The sequence below is a fragment of the Leptopilina heterotoma genome, unplaced genomic scaffold (genome assembly GCF_015476425.1).
Source record: "Leptopilina heterotoma isolate Lh14 unplaced genomic scaffold, ASM1547642v1 Lhet_182, whole genome shotgun sequence".
NCBI classification, from domain to species: Eukaryota; Metazoa; Arthropoda; class Insecta; order Hymenoptera; family Figitidae; genus Leptopilina; species Leptopilina heterotoma.
In genome coordinates this window covers 116508-141907 of record NW_025110899.1, presented here as the reverse complement: position 1 = coordinate 141907, position 25400 = coordinate 116508, and the positions used below count along the sequence as shown (strand labels likewise).

The 25400-nt window shown below is 28.0% G+C and overlaps 6 protein-coding genes across 14 annotated transcripts; 4 read left to right on the top strand and 2 right to left on the bottom strand.

The window, feature by feature from the left end:
• The first annotated feature begins 686 nt into the window (after positions 1-686).
• Positions 687-2071, top strand: LOC122500154. Its single transcript, XM_043608932.1, has 3 exons — positions 687-708; positions 804-1135; positions 1473-2071. Exons 2-3 carry the CDS (start codon positions 1075-1077, stop codon positions 1892-1894), a joined length of 483 nt encoding a protein of 160 aa, XP_043464867.1. The 5' UTR covers positions 687-708; positions 804-1074; the 3' UTR covers positions 1895-2071.
• Positions 2072-2192: 121 nt separating this feature from the next.
• On the bottom strand, positions 2193-4177 carry LOC122500150. Of its 5 annotated transcripts, none has more exons than XM_043608924.1 (5): positions 4021-4177; positions 3625-3704; positions 3370-3517; positions 3197-3260; positions 2193-3061 (listed from the first exon to the last, which is right to left on the bottom strand). In XM_043608924.1, the coding sequence occupies exons 3-5, from the start codon at positions 3500-3502 to the stop codon at positions 2437-2439; spliced, it is 822 nt and encodes a 273-aa protein (XP_043464859.1). In that variant the 5' UTR covers positions 3503-3517; positions 3625-3704; positions 4021-4177; the 3' UTR covers positions 2193-2436. The 5 variants fall into 5 exon arrangements, with proteins under 5 accessions (XP_043464859.1, XP_043464858.1, XP_043464860.1 ...); XM_043608923.1 differs by having other exon boundaries at positions 3861-4129; XM_043608925.1 differs by having other exon boundaries at positions 3966-4120.
• Positions 4178-6905: 2728 nt separating this feature from the next.
• Positions 6906-10283, top strand: LOC122500149 (glutamate receptor U1-like). Its single transcript, XM_043608922.1, has 9 exons — positions 6906-7125; positions 7488-7796; positions 7879-7985; positions 8695-8865; positions 8954-9183; positions 9263-9477; positions 9626-9879; positions 9952-10024; positions 10092-10283. The coding sequence occupies exons 1-9, from the start codon at positions 7012-7014 to the stop codon at positions 10269-10271; spliced, it is 1653 nt and encodes a 550-aa protein (XP_043464857.1). The 5' UTR covers positions 6906-7011; the 3' UTR covers positions 10272-10283.
• Positions 10284-10316: 33 nt separating this feature from the next.
• On the top strand, positions 10317-11554 carry LOC122500155 (autophagy protein 12-like). Of its 2 annotated transcripts, none has more exons than XM_043608934.1 (4): positions 10317-10448; positions 10768-10947; positions 11018-11154; positions 11225-11554. In XM_043608934.1, exons 2-4 carry the CDS (start codon positions 10785-10787, stop codon positions 11345-11347), a joined length of 423 nt encoding a protein of 140 aa, XP_043464869.1. In that variant the 5' UTR covers positions 10317-10448; positions 10768-10784; the 3' UTR covers positions 11348-11554. The 2 variants fall into 2 exon arrangements, with proteins under 2 accessions (XP_043464869.1, XP_043464868.1); XM_043608933.1 differs by having other exon boundaries at positions 10374-10514.
• A 2103-nt stretch (positions 11555-13657) lies between these two features.
• LOC122500145 (ATPase H(+)-transporting accessory protein 2) lies at positions 13658-16632 on the top strand. Of its 2 annotated transcripts, XR_006301441.1 has the most exons (8): positions 13658-13856; positions 14102-14229; positions 14332-14562; positions 14655-14972; positions 15047-15154; positions 15221-15329; positions 15400-15540; positions 15633-16632. XR_006301441.1 is itself a non-coding variant. In XM_043608912.1 (7 exons), exons 1-7 carry the CDS (start codon positions 13814-13816, stop codon positions 15477-15479), a joined length of 1017 nt encoding a protein of 338 aa, XP_043464847.1. In that variant the 5' UTR covers positions 13658-13813; the 3' UTR covers positions 15480-16632. The 2 variants fall into 2 exon arrangements, 1 of the variants encoding a protein (XP_043464847.1); XM_043608912.1 differs by having other exon boundaries at positions 15400-16632.
• A 1041-nt stretch (positions 16633-17673) lies between these two features.
• LOC122500140 (TPR-containing protein DDB_G0280363) lies at positions 17674-25204 on the bottom strand. 3 transcript variants are annotated; one of them, XM_043608900.1, is made up of 14 exons: positions 25054-25204; positions 22447-22527; positions 22002-22289; positions 21770-21911; positions 21556-21675; positions 21219-21481; positions 21030-21139; positions 20295-20948; positions 20018-20218; positions 19618-19946; positions 19257-19538; positions 18924-19182; positions 18702-18830; positions 17674-17836 (listed from the first exon to the last, which is right to left on the bottom strand). In XM_043608900.1, the coding sequence occupies exons 3-14, from the start codon at positions 22229-22231 to the stop codon at positions 17814-17816; spliced, it is 2742 nt and encodes a 913-aa protein (XP_043464835.1). In that variant the 5' UTR covers positions 22232-22289; positions 22447-22527; positions 25054-25204; the 3' UTR covers positions 17674-17813. The 3 variants fall into 3 exon arrangements, with proteins under 3 accessions (XP_043464835.1, XP_043464836.1, XP_043464837.1); XM_043608901.1 differs by lacking the exon at positions 25054-25204 and adding an exon at positions 23470-23634; XM_043608902.1 differs by lacking the exon at positions 22447-22527 and having other exon boundaries at positions 25054-25182.
• Between the last annotated feature and the right edge of the window lie 196 nt (positions 25205-25400).

Here is a 25400-nt window from a genome sequence, read left to right as displayed (position 1 = left end):
TTGACCGATAAAGATTTGCTGCAGTAGGTAACAAAATAGGCTGCGAAGAGATTAATTGAGAATCGTTTTAGGCTCAATTTCCTGCCGGGCCTTTATTATGTCTTCATGAGAATGTTTCGCATTACATATTAGCATGTATATGTATATACACTTCTATAGAGGCCAATGACTTTGTTGTAAATGATTGCAGATTCAACAACAATGATCACTGGTAAACTCAACTGATTATACAATATAATTCTTCTTTTTGTCATATCCCGCATTATAGGAACGTGGGACGAAGATCATCCTTTCTATTTTAACTTGGGAACTGACACAGTCATTTTCAACACTTTTTAAGTTCATCATTCTGCCCAATGTTACTGTCAAAGTTAATTATTACTGTTGCAATATATAATACAAAATTTATATCAATATATACATAATTTTGCAACTGCTAGCTTTTATGTAATCTTTTATGTTTTACTATAGATACAAGGAGAAAAATCATCTAATTTTTAGCGTGGCATGCAATTAGCTGCAAGATAATTATTAGCTAGAAATGTTTGATTAGGATTAAACCTACATTTTCGACATTAAGCATACGTAACACGCAATAATAAAAATTTGATCAAATTCTTATTTTAGGTACTTTTTTTCTAACATTTTAAATATTTCAGTAAAATTGCAACCCTGGTGAAAATGAATCATACGATCGATGAATTTGAAGTAAGTATTTTTTTTATTTTATATAACATTATGTCTATTTAATATTTTTTATAAAGGAGTTTATCAGGTTTACGTATATATATCGTTTGGTTAAGTTACAGAAACGTGAAACGTGAAACTTGAACAACTTTGTGGAAACAAATTATAACAAGGTGATTGATAAGAATGCGCTGGAATTTCGTATACACTTTTCCGCATTGACACATGTTCATTCTTTTACACTACAGCAAGTTTTTCTATACAATTACTAAAATATCATCATAGCCAATCGACTGATAGATAACGGTTGAAAAAGTCTTTTCATATTCACACAGCTAAAAAATATTTCTTGCTCCTTTTCCAGTGTTATTCCATGTTTTGCCCATTATGAAATTTTTATCTGGTCTATGTCTATTTTTAATAATTGTTTACGAAGTCCAATCTGGTGGTAAATATCAAACATCTATTTCTTTACTCTAATATATATATATAATTTAAAAGAATGCAACAAAGGCCTTTTAATTTTAATGAACGGGCTTTTAAAAGCTATTAAACATAATTGAGAAATTATATAAATTTCTGTAAGAGAAAATTGTTAATATTGCTTGACAAAATATATTTGCAAAATTACTATTATAATAAACAATTATAATTAAATGTGAGCAATAACTAGATACCCCTGTCCTCCCCTTGAAGTCTTGATTAATACTTGAAGACCCCTAAGGGGTCATTAAGGCTTCTACCACCTCAGAAACATTGTTTATAAAAATATTCCTGCTTTTCAGTTGTTCGACGAGAAATTAAAAATGAAGCAACTAACAGTAGCAGCAACAACAATGATAACAGTAGTGCGAATAATCCACCAGGATCGGGAGGACCTCTAACAGGCGCTTTACAAAATACATTACAAAGTCTTATAGAAATTGTCGGAAAAATTCCAATTTTGGGAGAAAGTTTAAAGGCATTATTGCAGAGGGTGGTCTTTATCATTATGCAGTTAGAGCTTATAACAAATGGATCTGTCACTCGATTACTGGGAGCACTTTTGCCTTGCGAAATCAGCCTTATCAATGGTCTTCTATGTAGTGGGATCACTCAAAATGGCGGTTTAACAAAGGTTCTAATTAATCTCATTGACCCATTGCCAAATTTATTAGTTCCCGTAATTGCCAAAGCCGTTTTAAAATTGATTATTAAATTGTTATAATTTATAAAACCTCTGATCAAAAAAAAATGGAAGCCTCTTCTTGAGTCAAATAAAAAAGAAGGAATCATTCAATTGTATATTATATTTTATGTAATTTTCAGTCGCAATTTTGAGATGAATAAAATTAAGCATTTCATAGAAAATTTTAATATTTTACCAAAAAAAATGTTCCCGTATAAGTCCAAATAATTTCAGAGTACAAAGAAAACTATTATCAGTGTTACTTGGAATTGGTTGTTGCACCTATATTCTACATCTATTATAAATAGTTCTACACCTTTATAAATAAGAAGAAAAATTTGTAACTTTATTCTTTATTTTCGTAACATTTTGAAATATAGTTTTTGCGAAATTTGAATATAAATGCTAATACCTCTTGAATTTCAATAAATTAATTAGTTACATGAATTTGTAGAAATTTTCCAATTAGTATTTTACTGATTCCTAGGGTAATTACACTGGAAATTATTACTATTTTAGATTTTAAGTATTAATATGAGAGGATAAATATAGTTGTAGTATAACACACACTAGAATAAATATTAGGAAACATATTTCAGCATCTTCATTACGCTGTAAATAGCAGCATACTCAGACAGCAAAGTTCTGAATTGAGTGGGTACACCATTATTGTCCTTTAATTTAGTGGCAAAAGTATTCAACTGGGCAAAGCCGGTGTCTCTCATGAATTTCCAGACGGCAGTTAGTACCATATGGGTAATTCTCTCGGTACTCATGTCCGTCAAGAGAAGAGTGTAGGTCGAGCTGTCACCCCCAAATATGAATGAAAAAGGCCAACGTAGCGTGTAGTAGACTATTCTAAACGGCAAGAGGAAAATTCCCTTTATAAGAATAAATGGAAACTTAATTAGCTGAGTGACACCACTGTACAAAGTGCCGATAGCGCTTGAAATTGATCTTTTGGATCTTGATTTTGCCTTTTGATCCGAGAGCAACGACAACTTTTCCGCAGTGTTCGCAGCTGGAAGTCCAATGTCGGTGAATAATTGTGTCATTCCATTTATGGCCAACTGCATTCCTTCCGAAATGCTCTTAGCCGTAGCTCCCGAGCCGTAACTCATTGTTTCTAGGGCCAACCAAAGGGCGAGGTTTTCTTTCTTCGCAATTTCTCTTCTAATAAATTTTTCCACTGGGTTAATGATTGGGCTAAAGAAAAATTTTATTGGTATTGTTATTGCATAATATGTCAAAATGAACGGTTCCAACATGATCCTAATTGAAAGTGCTATGGGAGTATAAATTCCATAGAGTAAACTGTACTTGATTATTTTGTATGCTAACCTAGCTGGTACTTCCAACTTTGATGCATCACCATTTTTATCCCCTGCCTTCTGCATGTCTTTTCCTGAAACAAAAAAGCACTTGGTGTCAAAAAATATAGTTTTAGTGTTCAAAAGTAATTATAATTGTACTATCATCATACAGTACTATTTAAATTTTTAAATATCACGCACTTGATGAATCAGAATTATCAATTTTATTGGAATCATCATATTTGGCGACTTGGTTATTATTGGGAGCAACGGCAGTCGAGATGCTGAGAACGCAAGCCCAGAGGACTAGGATAGTTAATTCTTTCAGCATCATCTTCTTTCCTTATTCCTGTTCACAAACAAAAGTCTAATGAGCAACTCGTTAAAATTACTTGTTAAACGTTTACCCCACTTCTAGCTTTACTGTACGTTTATATTTATGTTAGCCATACATACGTTATCGTTAGTTAATTATCTATTTCTTTCTTATATTTTTTTTAAATCCTCTATACGTCCTTATAGTAAATTGAGGGTACCTACAATTTAAATACTGATAAAAACAATAATTATGAAACCATATTCACTTTTCAAACTGAAAATAATATCGAGATTTCAAAAAAATAGATTAACTTATATTTCAACTATGGAAAAAAAAATTTGTGTCTTTGAAAATTATTACAAGAAATACATACTTTTATTAAAGCCATTTGAATTAATTTTTTTTTTATATTTACATAATCATATCCATAGAAAGTACAATGTATAGGTAGTAAAAAGAATTGGGAACAATTGCGTACAATTGTCAAAGTCAACGGCTGTCAATGGCTTTTACCCATGGAAAATAATTTTCACCTGAATGACGGAAGCTTTAAACTGCGGAATTGGAATTTCACTTAAATAAGTGTGCGTTTAATGATATGATATTGATGTATCCTGAGGAACTCAAATTGAAGAAAATGCAAAGTGAGTGTAGTTAAATACTAGTATTATTGTACATTGCAGTGACGTCAAAAGTCTAGTTTTATCAGTAGAGCAAGTTCGGTTAGCCATACATACCTTATCTTCGTTAATTATATTTTTCTTTTCTATATTTTTTATATCCTTCGCATTATATTCAATCCAATCCCTGACAAAAACAATAATATTGTAACGATGAGTCAATAAGGAAACATTTTCATATATTTTATATTAATAAGTAATCGTTGAACGATCAACCATAAAAATATAAAGCGAATTTTCATACTGAAAGAAAAGATTATTTTTTAATTAGTAAAAAATGTTGAACATTTGAAATGTAAACTAATATTACGTTATAATTTTCATTTCTTTATGTTCAATTTCAAAAATTTATTTAATTTTTCTAATATAGTTAATTATTACAATAGTTCTTTACCTAATTTCATAAGATAAAAACTTTTTAAATAAATTATCCTTAATGAGGTAAAACTCGAGAATATTTTTTAAAAGTGCAATTAGCATATTTCAGGTACCAATGGCAATTAATTTCTTAACATCGACAATGACCTGCTGTAATAAATTTTAAAAAATATACGCATACATTTTTAAAAAAAAATGTTTACTTTTGCAGTTTTTTTAGGAAAAATTAATTTTGTTATTTTCGTAATAAATATAATGCGATTTTGATATGGTAACGGATATATATATTTTTTTTCAATTTATATTATACATCTTGATTTTAATTCTTATTCAATGGAGTACATTTTAGTTTCCATGGCGTGATAGATGTAAGAGTGCAAGGAAAGGTTACACCGTACATATTTTCCACATAAGTTCGAAGCAATTGTATGATAATTTGAATCAGAGGCCGCATTGTTGTCATTAATGCCGTCACATCAGTTGCCTCCGTTTGTGCTTTGACAGATTTAGCAGCTTCACCTTATTATATTTGAAATAAATTAGCTTTGAAGGAAAATTTTTCTTATGTCTCTATTTTAGTTTTAATTTTGAAAAAACTAATAAAAAAATTTTACTCTAATTACTTTTATAGAGTTTATAGATTAAGAAGCGAATTTAGAGAATTATTAGAATATTGTTAAATAAGAAACAATTTATAATTAATCAAATATTTACCCTTAAAAGTGATTATAAAATTTGCGAATATAAAGAGTAGAAGGATTCTGCAACGACGCATGATGATGGAGATTTAATAGCAATAGTTTGAGAGGCAAAAATTTTTTTTACAAGCTTTATATTATAAACTTTTGTAGGTATATAAGCCACGTTATTCAAAGTTAGTGACTCTTATACAGTTATTATCACTATAAATAACTTGTTCTTGGAGTGAGTTTATTTTTTTATTTTTTTGCAAGGAACATGCAGCGCAAGCGCTTATTGTTGTTATATGAGCATAATAAAAGGAGAATCCTATACATTTAATCTAAGAGCTTGTTTTGAGGAAAGAATAATATACTTATTATAAATGGCTTTTTAAATATTTTTGGGTCAAAAGCAGCACCCATACATTAGTATACTATACCATGTAAATTCAATTTACAGTGAATTAAAATACTTGAATTACATTTTTATTTACTCACTCTCTGCTAAATTTGAATCAGTTAAAGATTATTTGTTTAACTGATAAAGGTTGACTTTTTGCTCCCAAATCAGTTTTTTTTAACTGATTCAAATTTATGAGAGAGAGATACACCGTCGCTTATTAGTTAGTCCTTAAAAAATCATTAATTAATTAATTAGAAAACTTCAAATAATTTTTAATATGATTCCCACTGTACTGGTATCAGTAACATAATCAGATTTAAATTTAAATGTAACCATTTTTTTTAAACGATCAATAAAGCTAAAACAACATTTTCAAGTTAACATTAAGTAAACTAGGATTCTGATGAAACTATATGAAAAGTTAAGCGAATACATATTTGCCCATAAAATCAAACGCGAATAATATCAATTAATCGATTTTTGAAGAAATTGAAATACTTGTACAAACACACTCGGAACTTTATTTATTATTTTCTAATGGCCTTATTACAAACACGAAATATACCCATTTACGGTAATGTCTATTTGAAACTGCACGCTTTAAATTATGTTAAATTACATAGATGTGCAAAAGGGACGTAGATGAATAAATAGATAGGTCTCGAAAAACAGCGATAACATTGAAGATAAATCAAACAAAATTAAGAATCAAATTGTCATAAACTAAATAAAAATTTTATTTTAAATCAACCTTTGTCGATTTTTTATAACAAATATTTTTTTTCATCGATAGTTTATTTAAAAATTATTTTGAAAAATAGAAACATATACGTTTTTTAAATCCAAGAAACAAAATTACTGAAAGAGCGTATTAAATAACAACAAATATTAATTATTTGGAATTTATAAGAGACAAATTCAAATTTTTTAAATTATAATAAATCAGATCATAATGCAAACTTTATACAAATTGGCTTCAATTGTTTTAATAATTACAATGATGACATCTGCCCAATTAATTAGACCTTTGAATGTTTATAAAAACATTATAGAAGGAATACATTTATATTTTAACAATACCTGTATTATTTTATTGCACACTATTCAACATCCAATGGAAACACAGGGTGAGTATATAATAATTGTTTCTGTAAAATTTTTTTAAATTTTTTTAAATTTTTTTAAATTTTTAAAAATTTAACAGTGCTGCAATTATAAAAGAGCGTTAATTTTTGCATTATATTTGAAATTAGAATTAGGCGAAACTGGCTATCTGAAAGATCTTCAACGTTATCTCAGTCAACTATATATACGTACAGCTACCATGAATCTACATACTTTAAAAACTGATGTAAGCAAAAATGTATAATTTATAGAATTTTAATGTTTCTGATAATTTACATTATATTACAGATTGGAATTGGTTACTTTAATTTAAAAAGACCTCTTTTTGTCCTGTTGAATGATTCTGATGAACTCAAGATTGAATTTGCTGATGTGAGTATATTCTGCAATTAAATAACAAAAAGCTATAAGGAAACGATTTAAAAATAATAATATAGATCTAATAAATTTTGTTTGTTGTGATTCAAACTCAATGTAAAAGAATTTAAAACTCTTATCTATTGCTTAACAGGATGCGGGTGTAATAAAAAATAGCATTATTAATAATATTTAATGTCGACAGTTTCAAAAGACTCGAATTCCAAATATGTTTTAGAAAGTTTTCACGACAAAGTAAAAAAGCTTTAACAATTTTTTTTCTTGTATTCAACATTTTCAACACAAATATTTATAATATTTATAATATTTATAATTATTATACATAAATACTTAATTGAAAATTTTATTTAATACAGGAAATTTCTCCCTGGATATCAATGGCTTATCCCACTTGGATAATATTCTTTCGTGAAAATACAACAATTGATTCCTTTTTTCGAAATATCTATATACCTTTCGACTGCATATTTTTGGTAGTTGAAAAAGGTGGTACCGATGATGAAGCAACATTAACAGAAATTTATCAAATCGATAAAGAACGAGAATTAAGAATATCTATCTTCGGTTATTGGAACTTGCAATTTGGAGTAACAACTCCTAAACTCGGATTGTACCAACGAAGGGGTGATTTGTTTGGACAAAATTTACGTGTTTCGTCAATAGAGGTTCATTTATTTCGGGTTCCTTATAGAGAATTTACATAAATAAATTAAAACTAATTTACTAATTAATTCATAATGTTAACAGGACCCTCCTGTGTCATTAATTGTACGTGATCAATTTGGACAAATGGTAGGGCTAAATGGATTTTTTGGCAAAGTTGTTTCTCTTCTGGGGCATGGTATGAATTGCACGTAAGATTTTTTAGATTACCTATTATTATTATTCTTATTATCATTAAAAATAATTTACCTCGTATGTCTTAACCAAATCATGTTGAGTACTTCATTTATCAGTTTTATTCGAATTGGAATTTTTCGTTTCTTCTTTATCTTTTTTCTCTGTTTTCTCTTTTTTTAACTTGTCACTTTTTTCCAAACTCAACCTTATTTTTTTCAATTGTCTGGCAGTTTCTTTGCGAAAGTATTCTTCTTGACTAGCAGCACCTTTTTCCTCAAAGATATCCGTTTTTGTACCATCGCCTTTTCTTCTTCTTCTTTCATAATATCGTCTAATTTGATATATTGGCCCTCGATTACATGGTAGTGCGTTAAATATTCTCAGCACTTTACCCCCAGACATTATTCAATAAAGGGTTTTCATGTTTGATTTTGGAAATTCCATTTTCAATTAGAATTTTTCCATTTTCAACATCAGAATTTTGAAATATAAGTCTTGAATACAAAATGGTTCATCTTGATCAATTAGAAGTTTACTTAAAATTTTGAAGATGTAAAAACAATCATAGTTGAACTGTTATGCCAATTTAGCTTTTGTTTGTATGACGACATGAAATTGAACGCAAATCATTGTTTATTAAAATTTAGCATTTGTTTTTAATTTTTATATTTTCACAAATAGAGTTATACTAATTATTTATATATATTTCAAATACTCTGGTAGATTTACGTTCGAAGAAGCTCACGAGTGGGGACTGCGCATGAGCAATGGATCTTGGATCGGTGCAATTGGAATGTTAACCAGAAATGAGGTAGATTTAATAGCCGCTGAGTTAATGATGGCAACAGATAGACTAGAGGACGTAGAGTATACAACTCCAGTATATACAACAAAGTACAACAAAGTTTGTTAAAAATTAAAAATCTCTAATTTTCTTAATTTCTCTGCTTAAAATACAAATATTTTGTAAAAAAAATTTTAGGTGTCGAACGTATATAAAAAGACCTTCTTTTACTGCTGTAAAATGGAAGGCTTATACAGATCCATTTCAGTCGGGAATTTGGTATTCACTTGGAATTCTTATTATAGTTTCAAGTGCTTCCATCTCCTTTGTAGAAGTAATTACTGAAAATAAAATTCTCAAACAAGTGAAGAACCGATTAACATTTTCCGAAACTACATTCCTTGTTTTTGGAGCTTTTTGTAATCAAGGTCAAAATGATGCAATTTCAGGAGTTTTGATGATGATGGTTATAAAGTATGTGTAAAAATAATTTTTTTTTTCTTTTAGGAATGGACCCCAGTGACTTGGATACAGTGATGATTATACAATTGGTTATTCATGTAACAGCAGTTGTTATACTTGCTGCTTATTCTGCTGCATTAATTAGTTTCTTAGCAGTAAAAGTTTTTATAATGCCATTTACTACAATGGAAGGGTTATTAAAAGACGGAACATACAGATTTGGAGTTATTTCAAATTCAGCTGATTTTAGCTTCTTTCAAGTAAGACAGGACTACTAAAATTTTCAAAAATGTACTTTTCATTGGAAGCTTCAGTGAACTGCTTCCCTTGAGTTTTTTCTTGAGCTTTCCGGTTCCTGGAAGATTTTTTGCTGTTAGAACTGTAATATAAATTTATTTTTTGAAATAGAATACATCAGACAAGATTCTCCAAGTAATGTTTGATGAAATACTTGATCGTGACGAATTACCACCAAATTATTTTAAAGGTTTGAAAAAAGTCTGCGAAGAAGAAAATTATGCTTTTATGGCAATGGATAACATGGTGGCTGTTTTACAACCAAAAGTGAATTGTATTCTTGAACCTCTAGATGTTATGATGCAGACCACTATTGGAATGGCTGTTCGAAAATGGAGCCCATACAAAGGAATAATCAACAGCAAGTAAGTTTAAAATAGCAAAATTGAGCAAAATGCTATTCTTATATTGTATTTAAGAAATGCATGTTTCTTTAGCCTCCTCATGATGAGAGACAGTGGGATTCTTCAGCGATTATTTAAGATCGAATGGGCTGTACAACCTACAAAAGTAAAGTTCATTTTTATCAAATTTGATTTACATTTAATTATTTTTAACTAAAATATATTCATTTCAGAATAAAGATGGCTGGACTTCAGTAGAAATTATTGATATTCTGCCTTTAATTCTATTAATAGGAGGTGGAATATTCTTAGCAGGGTTTTTATTATCAATTGAAAAAACTATCAGTCTCAACTTAATCCAGTTTGAAAAAGCTAAAAAAACTCACAAAAAACAAATGAATAAATCCAGTTAAAAATTTTTGTTTGTAAAAAATTAAAAATTTCTACACACACGTTGTGAAAAATCTCAATTGAAAATCACGCGGTTTTAATGCTACACATGCGCCACTAACGTCAAAACTTATCAATGTGCACCGACAGCTGTGTCACTTTATTTGTTTACAAAGAAATCGATATTTAGCAAGCATTAGGTAATTGTTGAACAGTTTAATTATTTTCAAAGAATGCATTGAAATTAATCTTCAATTATTGTTGTTGTAAGTTTTTTATAGTAATTAATAGTATTTTTAGTAAATAACATTTATTGTTAATCAGTTTTTGTCAATAGTTTGAAATTTGTTCCGAAATGACAAAATTAACAAAATGTAAAATATTTAATAATATTACAGATTTAAAATATAAAACACTGCATCAACTAACCACCAAAATATTATTATTTCACGTTAATTGTAAAAAAAAAAATTCAGTTAATCTAAGTGTAAATTCAGTTTCGTCAATGGTGTTTTGTAGATTAACTTCTTTAAGTTATGGCGGATGAGGAAAGTAATTCAGCGAGTGAAGACTTATCAAAAATCAACCCAGTCATTGCAGAAACCACAAATTTTGACGAACCACAAGACACAGCTTGTGTGGAAACCAATTTTTCAGGAAATGGAAATCCACAAATATCTGCCAAGGATAAATCAAAAAGTAATTTCAATTCAGAACTTTTTAATAAATAAAAATAAAATTTGCATATTAAATATTTTTTATTTTTTAGTCGACATTTTATTGAAAGCCGCTGGAGATGCACCGATTATGAAGAAGAAAAAATGGGCAGTAAATCCAGAAAAGCATATTGGATCTGTCGGAGAATTTATTAAAAAATATATCAAATTAGAGCCTAATGAAAGACTAGTAAGTTATTTTAATTTCACTTACGTTTTAAAATAGAAAACGTTTTTTCAAGTGAATTATCTTATTACAGTTTCTCTACATAAATCAAACATTTGCACCCGCTCCAGATCAAACTGTTCAAAATCTCTTCGATTGTTATGGGACTGATGGAAAACTAATTATTCATTATTGCAAAAGTCAAGCTTGGGGTTGAATTTTTTTTAGCAAAAAGGAAGAAAAATGACACAAGTATCACAATATTCATAATATACTTTTAGAAATATTTGCAATTTTACAGTGCTGACAAATTGATCGATTAAAACTGTGTATAAATGTATATACGTATAAACGATGAAAACCACCATATCATCATTTTCTTATAATTGACATGGTGTACAAATAGATATTATCATTTCATAAAGCAACGATCTCATTATTGAATTCTATTCATTTTATTTACAAATAGTGAAGGAAAATTTTTCTCATAAGTTACATTTATTATATTTTATGTTTAAATAATTATTGTATATTTATTTTTACTTATTAAAATTAATTTGAGTAATATATGCATATGTTGTTTTTTAAATAATTAAGTTTATTTTTCTTTATAATTTATTCCCTTTATGTTTCTTCTCGCTCACTCTCATGTAGCTCCCCTTAAGGTGCGGACACAACTCGGCTGCCTGTGCAGGTTCAGGGGCCGTATTCTCGAATCGATGACCCTAGATGTCGCATGCGACAGACCATTCGAGATGGAAAAAGCTATTCTCGAACGCTTGTCGCATGCGAGATTTCATGTCGTATGCGATAATTTCCGAATGGTTCATCTCGAGTGGGTAGTGGCCATTCGAGATGCAAAGTCGTATACGAAATGCTAGTAAAAAATAAGGTTGTGTGTCATCCTTGTAATAAACGTATATAATATAAAGTAGTATTAGTGTACATGAACCGCATGCTAAAGTAGAAAAACTATACAAAATAACCTAAATGTAATGTTTAAGAATTAAAAGTAAACTTGTGAAATAAAAGTTTAATGTAAATAATTTATAATATGCAAAATTTATAATGGATAAATTGCACATGTTTGTGTTATTTTTGTGAATGAATCATGTTAACAATATATTTATTTTATTTTTTATTTTTTTTAATTTTTTAATCTTCGTTTCATTTTTTCTGTCTGTTCACACTTTAAAGTTAGTTTTTGTGTATGCTTTTGTTTTTTTCTTTACAAAATATTGTTTCACAAATTGAAAGTATGGTCTTTTTTAAGATTTAAAATAAAATAAAATTTAAAATTATAAAATTACAAAAAATTTTGATTAACAAATAAATTTTCTTTTTGCAAAAATAGGAAATATATATATTTATTAATTAAAATTATGCATAATATAAAGGGATATATCCCTTTATTATGCATAATTTTAATTTTTCAATAACAATATTGTTCACAAACTGATTCTTTTCTTTAAAAAAAAAATATTACATATTCCAGTTTCTTAACATTTTTGTAAAAAATTCTCAATTTACAAATGCTAATATTAAAACTTTAATATAAAAAAAAATGTTGTTACATTTATTTACGAATTTCTTTAATTATAAAATTATTCGTAATAATATCAGTAACTTCTATTTAAATAAATATTTGATTGTTATTATTTTTTCATTATTTTATTACATTTAAAAATAATTAAATTTTTGTAATCATTTTGTAACGTACGTCTACAAAATTCAATGTATTTAGTGTTTTTAACTAAAATTCTTCTATAAATTCATTATTTTTAATAATTAATTAAATATATATTGCCAAATATAACTAATTTCAAAAGAATTTGAATTATCAAAATTTTAAATTAAATTCATTCAAAATTAAAATTTTATAAAATTTCAAACTGAAACCGCTTAAAGTTAATTTGTTTATAAAAATTGTAAACGCAAAATTGAATTGATTTTGAAATATTTAAATGAACGGATAACTATTTGTATTTTTCTCATATGTCAAGTTCTCTTCCTCCTCAATTATGATTGGCAGATAAGTATTTGGAAACGACGGCAACAATGTATGAATGTCGCACACGGAAATTTTCGAACAACCTATCTCGAACGGTCATTGAGAATAGACTTTCAGAGTCGCATGCGACATTAACCATTCGACATTTTACGCATGCGAGAATTGTCGAATGCTTTCGAGAATACGGCCCCTGTTCTCGCAATAAAGTTACAACATGGAATTGTAACTGTACCCTAAGATTTTACGCCGGGGCGCTTAAGGCTGTGTCTACAATAGACTCTGCATCCTTTTCTTTCTAATGCCCTGTCTCCGTATCCGTAATAATTCTGTTACACGTCAACTCAATGGGCTAATGACATTTTTCTGATGCTGAACATGTTTGTTTTACATATTTATTAAATAAACTAAGGAATTAAATGCAATAAATATATTTTAAAAATCATTATTTGATTATTTATTGTACAATGCAGTTTAATGCATGACGAGGTATGACCGCACCATTAGGATACAATAGGTGTGGTAGTTGAGGGTTTGCAGTGAGCAGTCTCACATGGTCTCACATTCACATAGTCACATATTAATCACATGATTTAGTCACCTGAATGAAAGGAAAGATTTTCAGTTTGTAAATATATAGATTCATTTGTCAGAAAATAGTTTATTTATTCAACAATGTTACTTAATTTGGTATTGATCTCTTTTATTCTTGGAGCAGGTAATTGATTTTATTTTTTTACTTTTAAATTTGACACAAAATATGACATTCACATAAAAAATATTACAAAAATTATTGCAAACGAAAAGAATATTTCAAAACGAAAAAAAGCAGTTCTAACATTGAACTTTATATGTATTAATTTGTAATTTAATAAAGATTTCAACTTTTAAATACTGTATTTTGAGTGATAAATCTTTTGACTATAGTGTCAAATATATAATATTTCTAAACATATTTTTCAGTAAACGCCGAAGGAAATTTTATAATTTTACATAATCCAAATAGTGTACAATTTAATGGCAATGAAGAAGTCGATCAAAGCTTTTTAAAAGAAGTTTTTTCCGCAGCCCTTGGACTTACTGTGAAACAAGTACGCAATTGTTTTTATTAATATATAAATTTTGTATTTTTCAATAATGCCGTAACTATTTATTGTATTATTATTTACCAACTATTTATTGTTTGTTTATAGAGGGGAAATTGGAAGGGAATGAGCATTCTTGATTCGTTTAATTTACCTGAAGCTGTCGTAGTAATTGCTGTTGAAGGAAAGGATTCACTAAATTCAACAAGAGGTATACTGTTTCCTCTTAATGCTGATGAAAATGAAGAAACTACTTGGCAAGCTTTAACTGGACGTTTGGGGAAAAAAGATGATAATAACACTCTAGTGAGAATTTACCTTGGTGATGGACTCGATGCTGTAAGGAAACTTTAACTTAAAATTCAAGTCAAAATTAAAAAATTAATTTCACTTGAAATAAATCGTTAGTATAAAGAAAAACTTATTTACAGCTTGGGCAATCTTCTCTCGGTGAATTGAAGCCAATGCCTATTGATCCATCATCTCTGCAATTTTTAAGTCTAAAATGTGAAGAAGATAAAAAGTTTCTCGAAGAAGTTCAACTTTTGCGAGAGATCGCTAATAAAATAACTTCTACTATAACTACCAAGGATTCGAATCCGGATGTTTATTGGTTTGTAGTATCTGGTTTGAGTCGTGTAATTGAATTACATGGAAAAGGTTCACCCTCTTCAACTGAAGCTCTTGCACTTTTGAATGATGCTCTTAATGATGTCAGCGAGTCATTTGTTAATGTGTACAATGGGAAAGTAAGTTAAAAAGTGACTGTTTAGAAATTTTAATTGTACGAGAATTTTTTTATTATATTTTTCTATATTTTTAGGTACTAACTGCTACGTTTACCAATGATCAGAGTCAAGTTCGTCGTACTAGATCTCTGAATTTAAATAGAGTTTACCGAGATACGAGTGAAAATGATACTCCGAAAGTGGTGTGTATAATTTTTTCTAATACAGTATCTTATTTATATTTATCTAAAAAATTTCAATTATTTCAGGCTGCGGATAAAAATCTCGCAAAGAAATACAGTAAAGACTATCCTGTTATTTTCAACATCATTCTATGGTTTGGCGTTATATTCTTCTTCTCACTCCTAGCTATATGTAGTAAGTAGTTAAAATTCATGCAATAATTTACAGCAAATGTGCAGAATCTTAAATGCGTTACTTTTTTCAGTTGCTATCGCCAGTATGGATCCTGGACGTGATTCTATAATATACAGAATGACGTCAAATCGAATGAAAAAGGAAAATTAGATCAATTTCATTTTATTTTATGTACATAAATAAAATGCTCGCGTTATGTGAAAAATTGACAGTGAGTAGATAATCCAATCAGTTAATGAACTTTGTTTTAGAGTACCACCTGTGTAAAATGGTGAAAAATACAAAAATATCCTGAATTTTTAGGTTTTCATAAGGCAATTTAACATGTATTTAACAGAAGGTTAAAAAGGCATTTTTGTCGAACAAATATTGGCGTTTATTAAAGGCAGCACTTGACATCCACGTAACAGTTTTATTTTTCTTCTTCTCGTTATGTAATGTAGAGGCAAATAAATTGTTTACCGTTGCTTGCGCGATAAAAGATTAAAGACAACTGTTATTTCTTCTAATTGTTGTAATAGCCCTGTGATTGCCAAAAAAAATCTCATTTGAAAACGAGGTGCACAATGACAACCATTTTACCTTAGGAGGCAATTTGAAAGGCTGAAATAATTTTTTTCTTGTAAATATCCATCAAAGATTGGTAATCCCACAAAGATCTATAACAATCTATAAAGTTGTAATTTTTGTAATTTTACAGATTTCTCCACTAAATTATAAAGCGTGAATGTTTATGAGAAAAAAAACATTTTAACGTTACATTTCATCATAGTAAAAATATTCTTGTAAATATCCATGATTTATGATTCTGTATCAATTTGTAAAATTACATGTTTTTAAATTCTTTTAAAGCTGTTAATAACTTGTTAGTAAAATTAACAAAAAGCTTTTGTATCTACTAATTAGAATATATCAATCACACAGGATGCATTTTAAAATTTTAAAATTCTACAAATTATAATTACGATTGCTTTAATACCAATTTAAGCAAAATTATCAAACAGAAATTACTCTCAATTATTTATACTATTCTTCCTGCATTCCAAGAAAGAAAGGTACCAAATAGTAAAAAGTATATTGTAATGTATAATGATTCTTTAGCTCTATAATTATGTGTGATAGATTCAAGTCAGGAATGAAATGTTTGACAAAATAATGTTATGTAAAAAAAATAAGTGTAGCTATTATTAAAGTTATAATTTCCAGAGACTGCAACATTCAGTCATTTTACTGCAATAAATTGTATCAAATGTTTTGTCTAAATCGCAGTCAAATAAATAAAAAATAATAGTATATAAATTTACACAGTATTTTAAATATAGTAAAGGAACCAATACTTGACCTGGTAAACTTGTCGCACCAAAGAAATTATGCATGCATTTTTTTTTTGTAACGTTTTCCATGCTAAATAGAAAAATAATAATTATTTTTAGGAATGCAGAATTTGAAAGATGAAAAATTGAAAATATATCTATTTAAATGAATTCTTTATATTACCTGGTAAGAAGACTTAGTTGCTTAACATTATTGACGAATATTAACAACAAATTAATTGAAATAATAAAAGAATAGAGCAGTTGAATTATATCCTACATCGTGTTTATCAAAAACACAATGAAATAGTTTAAGAAAATATTATAACAATTATTTTTTGGTCACAACTATTTATTTAAATATAAATTAATCCTAATACTATCAACTGCTTATTACAGTGTTTTAAAATTTTTTTTTATTTTATAATTTTGAAACAGAGCGGTAAAATAAAAAAAATTCATAACCATTTATGCATTGCAAAATGATTAATTCATAATAGAATGAGACAATAAATTCTGATCGACTTTCATGAACGTCTTCTTATCAGGTACAACTGGATAAGAAGATTCAATAGTATTGTATACTGTTAAAAATTATTTAACAATCTTAAGTGTGTACTCAATTTTTACTATGTTAAGTGTGAAAATGCTTTTTGTGTTATTTCTCTTTCATTTATAATGTGCTCATAAAACGTTACTAATTAAAATCAATTTTAAAGCAATATTCGCGTTTTATAGTATAATCTAATTTTGAAAATTATATTTTTAATGCAAAGATTAATTTTTAATTAAATAATGATTGTTTTTGAAAAAAATGTCAATAATATCTGATATTAATAATAATAATAATAAAAATAATAATAATATAATAATAATAATTATTAATAATAATAATAATAATAATAATAATAATAATAAACAATTCATGTATCTAAATACAATGTAGCATATAAAGAAAATTTATGAAGTGACAACATTTGAAATAGCACTTAGCGAGTTTTTAAATAGCAGTCTTCAATTGTACATAGTGATTTCTTTTATATTCTCATCACACTTTTATTCAAAATTAAATATTTTGTTTGCAATTAACTTTACTAGACTGTAAAATATAGCACAAAATGCTGGCAAATATTTTAACACTAATTGTAAGATGCCAGCTTACGCCGTATTCTTACGTCTGTGATGTTTCGGTCCCTGAAACACAAAATTAATTAATAAAAATGTACGCATACAAAAGATTTCAAAAGGTTTATTATCAAATGATTTGAAAAATAAAAAATAATTATCAGTTTTTAAAAAAACAAATTTACACCTTCAACCAAGGTATTAATTTGAAGATAGAAAATGCAATTTTTCGGTTCTTCCTTATAAAGAATTTAAATTGCATTTAAATAGTTTTTATATTCTCTTCACGTAAGAAAAATTATTTTGAATGTATAGTTATGTATAGTAAATCTTTTGAATATAAGTTCTTTTAACAGAGCTAAATTTAATTTTTAATTTAAAACTACTCATTAGCAGTACATAATTATAAAGCATAAACATATTTTTTTTAACCTCAATTATATAAAGTGACCTATTTAAAATTTAATAAATAAAAATTTTAAATTCAAATTAAAATAGATTTTATTTTACATTTCCTAACACTAAAATACACTTTTGAAAAATATTTATTTTTTAATTTGTTTCATGTTTACTCTTTCGCATTCATACAATTTTTATTTAGAAATACTCATTAAATAAGAAGTAAAAAATGAACTTTTTATAATAATAATTTATTTTTTGTTTTAATACAAGGAATACGATTTCTTAATGAACAAAATAAAATTTGGGGCATAAAATAATTTTGTAGGGTTATGTTGTTTTGAATTGTTGAAAAAGTGTTATATAGAAATTGAGTGGATGTTTTTTTGGAAATCGCTGTGCCCAATTGTCGATATTGATTTTTTTTTAAATTCACTTTTTCATTTTTAGTTACGTCTTAGACAGTATTCATCTCGGTTGAAGGGATTTTTAAAAACAATAGACAATGAGATGCGAGAGATAATTTAAAAATTACCTTGTGAATTGAGAACTGAATTCTGATTTAAAAGATAGGGAGTGTGATGAGGTGCTTGTCCTGATGATAATCCACCAGACGAATGACTTACGAATGGCAACATTTTATTACCAGTAGACATCAGTAAATCTAGAATTTTTCAAATTTTCCAGTTTTTGTTATTGTTCCTTATTGCATAAGGTAAAAAATAATAAATTATATTCGAATTTAGCGTTTACAAACCAGAAAATGTATTATTTGAAGGTGCTGGGCGGGGTATTCCAAGGCCAAATGAATTCATGTGATTTGGTGATGAACCAGGAAAGCCCGGAGGCGGTAAGCGACTTCGTTGACCTAAATTAGCCACTGTAATTGTCCCTTGACCAGAATTTTGTTGAATAAAATCTTGAGGTAATCGCGATAATAAGGAATGCGATTGTTGCAAAGCATGTAAACTCTGCAGTTGTTGTGCTTGCTGCTGAAGATGTGCTAAGTGTGCAACCTAATAAAAGAGCAGGATTTTGTATTTCATCTAATAATTATTATAAGAGCGTTTTGAAAGAGAAAATAAAATACCTGAGAAAAATGTTGAGAACCTAAAGTACACTGAAGTTGCACTCGATTATCTTCTCTCTCTTTTAATTGCTGTTGTTGCTGTTGAAAAAGTCTTTGCTGTTGAATTTGAATTTCATTTTCCATGAGCTCAGCCAATGCTTTTTGTGTTTCGTGGAATGGATCAAAGCCAAGTTCATCATCTGCTTTTACACTAGGTCCCACATCGTGAATTGTTTGAACCTTATTTAAGGAAGTGTAACCATTTTGTTTCAAATACTCACTATTCTCATAGTTTTGTTGAGCCTAAAATAATATATTAGTTAAAGTGCCAAATTTAGAACAATGAGAACATTTTTATTCAACTTTCATAAATTTCAAGTACCTGCATAACAAGTCTTTGTTGCAATGAATTTTGTTGAAAATCAGCCATAAATTTCGTAGCTGATGAGTTTACGAGTATATTTGATACAATAGTTGATGAATTTGAAGGATATTGAGAATTCGTGTACGTATCATCGACTATAAAATCTTCAGAGTGGAATGGTACTCTCGGTGTGTTGATTCTATTGGGTTTACTTATAAATCGATTGGGTTGTGGCGATTCATTCTGAAATCCAAAAGCTGCTTGCCAGTCTTCGCTTGAATACACAGTTGGTAAAGAGTCCGGTATAGATATATGCCCTAAATTCATCCAATCAACGCTTGAATTTGCTGAAAATTTTAATACACTTTTATGGCTTATTCATTATTTAATTAATTGTATAATTATTAATTTTACATACCCGCTTGAGCTGTGGATGGTATTGGCACGGAAGTAGAAACTTTATGGAAATTATTTGAGCTAAAGAAACTATTATTATCTGTTTGAAAAATAGTTCGATGATTTAATTGAGACTGAAAACTATTGGTATTGTCTGTAGATAATCCTGAAGAAGACTGCTGACCTATATTCTGCGATGAATTGCATCTAATTGGAGATGAACCTATAATAATAAATTATTATTTAATTATTAATCATAATAATATAATCTCTTGACAATAATAAAAATAAATGTATACCTAAAAGTGTCGAACGATCATTATCTTCTTTTAATTTACTTAGAAGTTCTATTTGGTGAATTGCATTCGAATCATCTGAACTGGAAATTGTACTAGTTGGTGTACATCTCTCACCTTGTAATTCGCCTTCTCTGTCTAAATGACTATAATCTACACTTTGTACAATCCCATTTATTTTAAGGTCGTTAAATTGCTGTTTTAGTTTTAATTCTGGATCTTGCATACGATGCGATTGTGCATTATCTACATTTTGTTTATTAGCAGATATCTGTTCTGTTTCTATAATTGATTCGGCTGAACAATTTCGTACTTCTTTTTGACCATTAACCAGAGGTTGTGTTTTATTTTGCGTGCTTAACTCGGCACTTGCATGATTTAAATCTGACTGCGTGGAGCCTCGCACGTTGTGCTTTTCTTTATTCTGACAATTTTTATGCTTATTACGAGCAGCTTGTACTTTGCTTTCACTATTACTTTTGCCTCGTCGAAATCCAATTCCACTTTCCCCTTTATTATTATTATTGCTCTGCTTTTTCGTTGGCACTGTTGGTGATGAAAGATTTTGTTGTATATTCGTAGTGTTCTCGTTAATAACGTTATTTTGACTTGCAATTTCAACAGGAAGAGATGGATCCTTAAAGTTTATCTGTGAACCTGAAATTAATATAGCTTAATAAGAGCAGTTGTTTGTCTATGAAAATTAGTTGAACTTGAAATAGTTTGAAATTAACTTACAATTCGTCTGACCTGACTGTAACGAGGGCCATGCTTCTTTGGTTTGAGAATTTGACATTCCACTATCTCGAACAACATTGCCTGACGCAGGTGGAGAAGGAGTAGGTTTTCTAAAAGTATTTTTACAAAAATTATGTTATACTGAAATTTATTAGTAATAATAATAATTAATTGTATTTAAGAACTAACCTTTGAATGGATGTATTGGCATGTAAAGATTGCACTAATTTCTTTTCGTATTCTTGGTGCTTTCCTTGATGCATTTCTTCTTTAGTAAACGACGCTTCTTGATCACCAAGGTCATGTAAATACATGCAATCAGGTTTCGGACAACTTTGATTGCGCATAAAATGTGAGCAATATTTTGTTGTACCAAGTGACGTTTTTATTGTCCTACCATCCACAACAATATTATTTACAGCTTCTATAGCGCGCAATGCATCTTCCTGACGCTGAAATCAAATTTCCGATTAATATTCTAGCAATATTCAAATTTTCAAATTTAGTTGGTGTTGCAGAAACTAACCTGATAAGTTACGTATGCCGAAGCACTCGGACCTTGTGATCCAGCATATGAAGTACTTTGATTTATTACGACTTTGTGAATTTTTCCGAATTTTCCAAAATATTCATGTTTTTTTAAAACCTAAAACATGAAATTAAAAAAAGAAAATATATTTTACATGAAACGTACGTAAATGACGTAAATGAAGTAAATAGTAAAATTTGAAAAAACTCACATCTGGATCTGCCAGCCGCATTGGTAATCCAACTACGAAAACCAGATTCTTTTGAACTACTCGGACATTCGCTAAATGCTTGCGATTTTCTGTCACCCGTTGTTTCCGCTGTTGATCCTTCAATCTCTTTTCTGCCTTTAATCTATATTTAATAAACATATTTTTCATTTTACATTTTTGAAACTTATAAATTAACAAAAATCACTTAAAGTTGATTAAACATTTTGCTCACTTTGCTATTTCTTCTTTGCTTAGGGGTTTAAAATCAGCAGGATTCTCAGAGTAGGCCTTGCGACAAGCGGGACATAAACCATTTTCATCAGTTCTAATTCTATGCCAACAAAAGCGGCAAATTTGATAGCCGCAAGTACACGGAAAGAAATTCAAATCATCGACTTCCAATGGTTCCATGCATAGCGGACATTCCACTGCATCCTCACTGCCTTGATTCAAAACTGACATAGCTGAACGGTGATTCAGTTTCTTTTCAATTTACAGCAAAGTATCCTGCTCTCGAAACCTTTTACACAGAAACTTTATTTTAGTTCAATTTAGTTAATACTTCAAGATTTAAAAAAATATAACACTGCATTTTATTGAAGAAAATTATTCTAATTAAATATGAACTGGGGAAAATTATGATAAATACAAAGTTATTACTTTCACTAATCACGTACCTATGGAGAAAATTTTTTTCTGATCTTCGCCCAAAAAATTTTAAATTACAATTCTTCTTATAGCCAATCTTCTATAGCTACCTGAAATCGTACGCACATTTAAAAACATTTAAATTAACAAATTTGTTTAATATAAAAAATATTTACATTTCTTTTAAAAAAACTTTGTCACTAAAATTTAATTTTTAACAATTCTTTTTCCTTGAAATCAATGTGGTAGAAAATAGCATCAAATTAATAAAATTCAGGTTAAATATAAAAAATTTCTTTTCAATTCTTATAAATATCAAATTTATATCTTACTAGAGTTGAAAACGAGTAAAATAATGAAACGAAACTAACCAATAAAAAGACAAGAAGTCTTGAATTGAAGAATTAATTATTAAATTAATAAATAAAAATTAATGATAAATAATGATTTTGTTAATAATTTATCAATAAATTATAAAAAATATATAAACTAGACAAAAAATTAGGTACATTGTAACTATTTAACCTAACCTTAAAAAATATTACGAGTTTATCATAAATAAAAAGAGTGTTGTGAAAAAAAATAAATATATTAAAATATATATGAATGTTTTAATGGCTTATGTCATACTTTTTAATTTTTATAGGATAACAATTTTTAGGCTATTACATTGAGTATCAAACTTGAAAGACTATTTTCTAATATATTGCAAAATGTAATTTCAAGTAACTCAAGCATAAATAAAATAAACACAAAGAAATATTTTTCATTGTAAAAGATTTCTCATTGACGAATTGTGAGAAATAATATGGAGCGCATTGATTTAAAAAATGTATGTTTTGTGAAGGAGTTACTAGAACATAGTTGGAGTATTAATGCATTTCTTATTAAGAATAAAGAGTTAATAGAGATAATTTAATGAATAATTTCAACTAGTAAGCATATAAGTAAACAAATTAGAGAAGAGAGCGGTTATATCTGACAGGAGGAAGATGATCTGACATATTAAATAAAAGAACAAAGAACTGTAGCTTTTTTTTAAAAATACGAACCTTATTTATCTGTAACTTGTATATTTCTTAAAGTATATTTATTATTATTTCTGGTTATGAGAAAGTTTCTATCCTATAAACTCTTTAATTAAAAGTATATATGGTGAATAAAACGACAGGGAGTTATTGCGACATGAACTGTCAGAACACTTGTAACAGCTGTTGTATAGCCACAACGGTTCGTCGCGCCGTCAGTGCCCTGCTATACAATATGTGTACAGTATAAGAGATAAAGATGAATTTCCAAGTTATCGTGCAACTGTTGGTAATTCATTTCTGCGCGAATTTTCAAATCATATTCTAAATTACTAAAATCTATCATTTTTTTAATTTAATTTGTGAAAATTGCTAAAAATAATTTGACACGTATTTAAAGTTAATTATCAATTGTAAACTCAATTTTACTTTTTTCATAGCACTGATTACTCATTTTCAGGGCTCGGAATGCTCTTTTTTTACAATACATACTCAGTACAGGGTAGAAAATAATTACTACTTTTCTTTACAGTTATCAGAGCTGTAAAATATAATTTTTCAACTAACACAGTAATCAGTGTTATGTGAAAAATTAATCATTGCTTTCATATTTTTTTCTTTGCATAAATTATACAAAAATTTTCATCGCTATGGTTTTAAAAAAAGAGCGTATGATTGTCACTTTTAATTTCCTAAATTAACGTTCGCACGCTTTGTTTATAGATAGCACAATTTTTATCTTTGAAAATTAGTTCATTACATATTTCTTTTAGTCATTATTTCAATATTAATATCAAAGTTACAAATATTACTATTTTATGGAATATCACTTATATTTGAAAGAATGTTTTGTAAAAGTCACTGTATCATTTAATATGCAGTAAACAATTGTAACAAATTTGTTTTCGTTACATGAATCAGAATAAAAATATTAATTGGAATTTGAAACCCATCATATAATTATATTATAAATAATTTAAACAATATCAATTAATATTAAGCTAAGAAAACTTTAAACACTTTTAATCACTAACTGCAGTAATTTAAAAAAAATTCAGGAAAATATAAAAATATATATTAAAATACAAATAATTTTTATATATGTAAATAAAAATAGTCTATATATAAATTTTTACTATATATATATAGATATAAATATATATAGTTAGTATACCGTAAAAATCTGCACCAATTAATTGAGGTTAATGTATCTTTCAGTTCAGTATAGTATTATTTGTACACACATTCCTAAAAATATTTCCAATCTAAAGATTTATTCCATCAAAAAATTGGAATAAAATAAGTAAAACTATTATAAAGAATAAAATATATACCAGCACAATAATTAAATATTGTTATGTTTTGAAGACTCGTTTCTTCTGTCAAGGTTATTTCGCAATACGAAAATCGTATAACATTATAAAACAGAAATCATAAAAAGAAAAAGAAATCTATGTGCGATGTCAAAAACAACACAGAGTCAACAAATGGTCATGAAAAGAATTATACGGATTATTGTTTGGTTCCACAATTAATTTCGTAGATATTTCTCAAAAACTACTGTTTTTGTAAATTGCACTAAAAATCAAAATACGTTTATGCATATACCTGCTTCTAAGGTTGCAAATTTGATGTTTCTTTTATCAAATTATCTTTGCTTGATTAACTTTTCACACCAAAAATATTCGTACAATTCAATTCGACACTACTACTACTTGTACACTTCTGCACCCAGGGATCGGAACAAATTACCATATACGTCAGCATAGATTTTTTTTATGGGTGGATGAAATCGAGGAAGAAGTTATGGTTCTTTTTACAATAAATTTCCACGAACGGGTGTAAATTTGTAAGTGTGCAAGCATCTTTATATTTAAGGTGCTTCTATGCCTTCAGTATTTTGTGTGCTAATTGCTAATTCTCATGAATTTCTGCTTTCGCACCCTGACAACCTG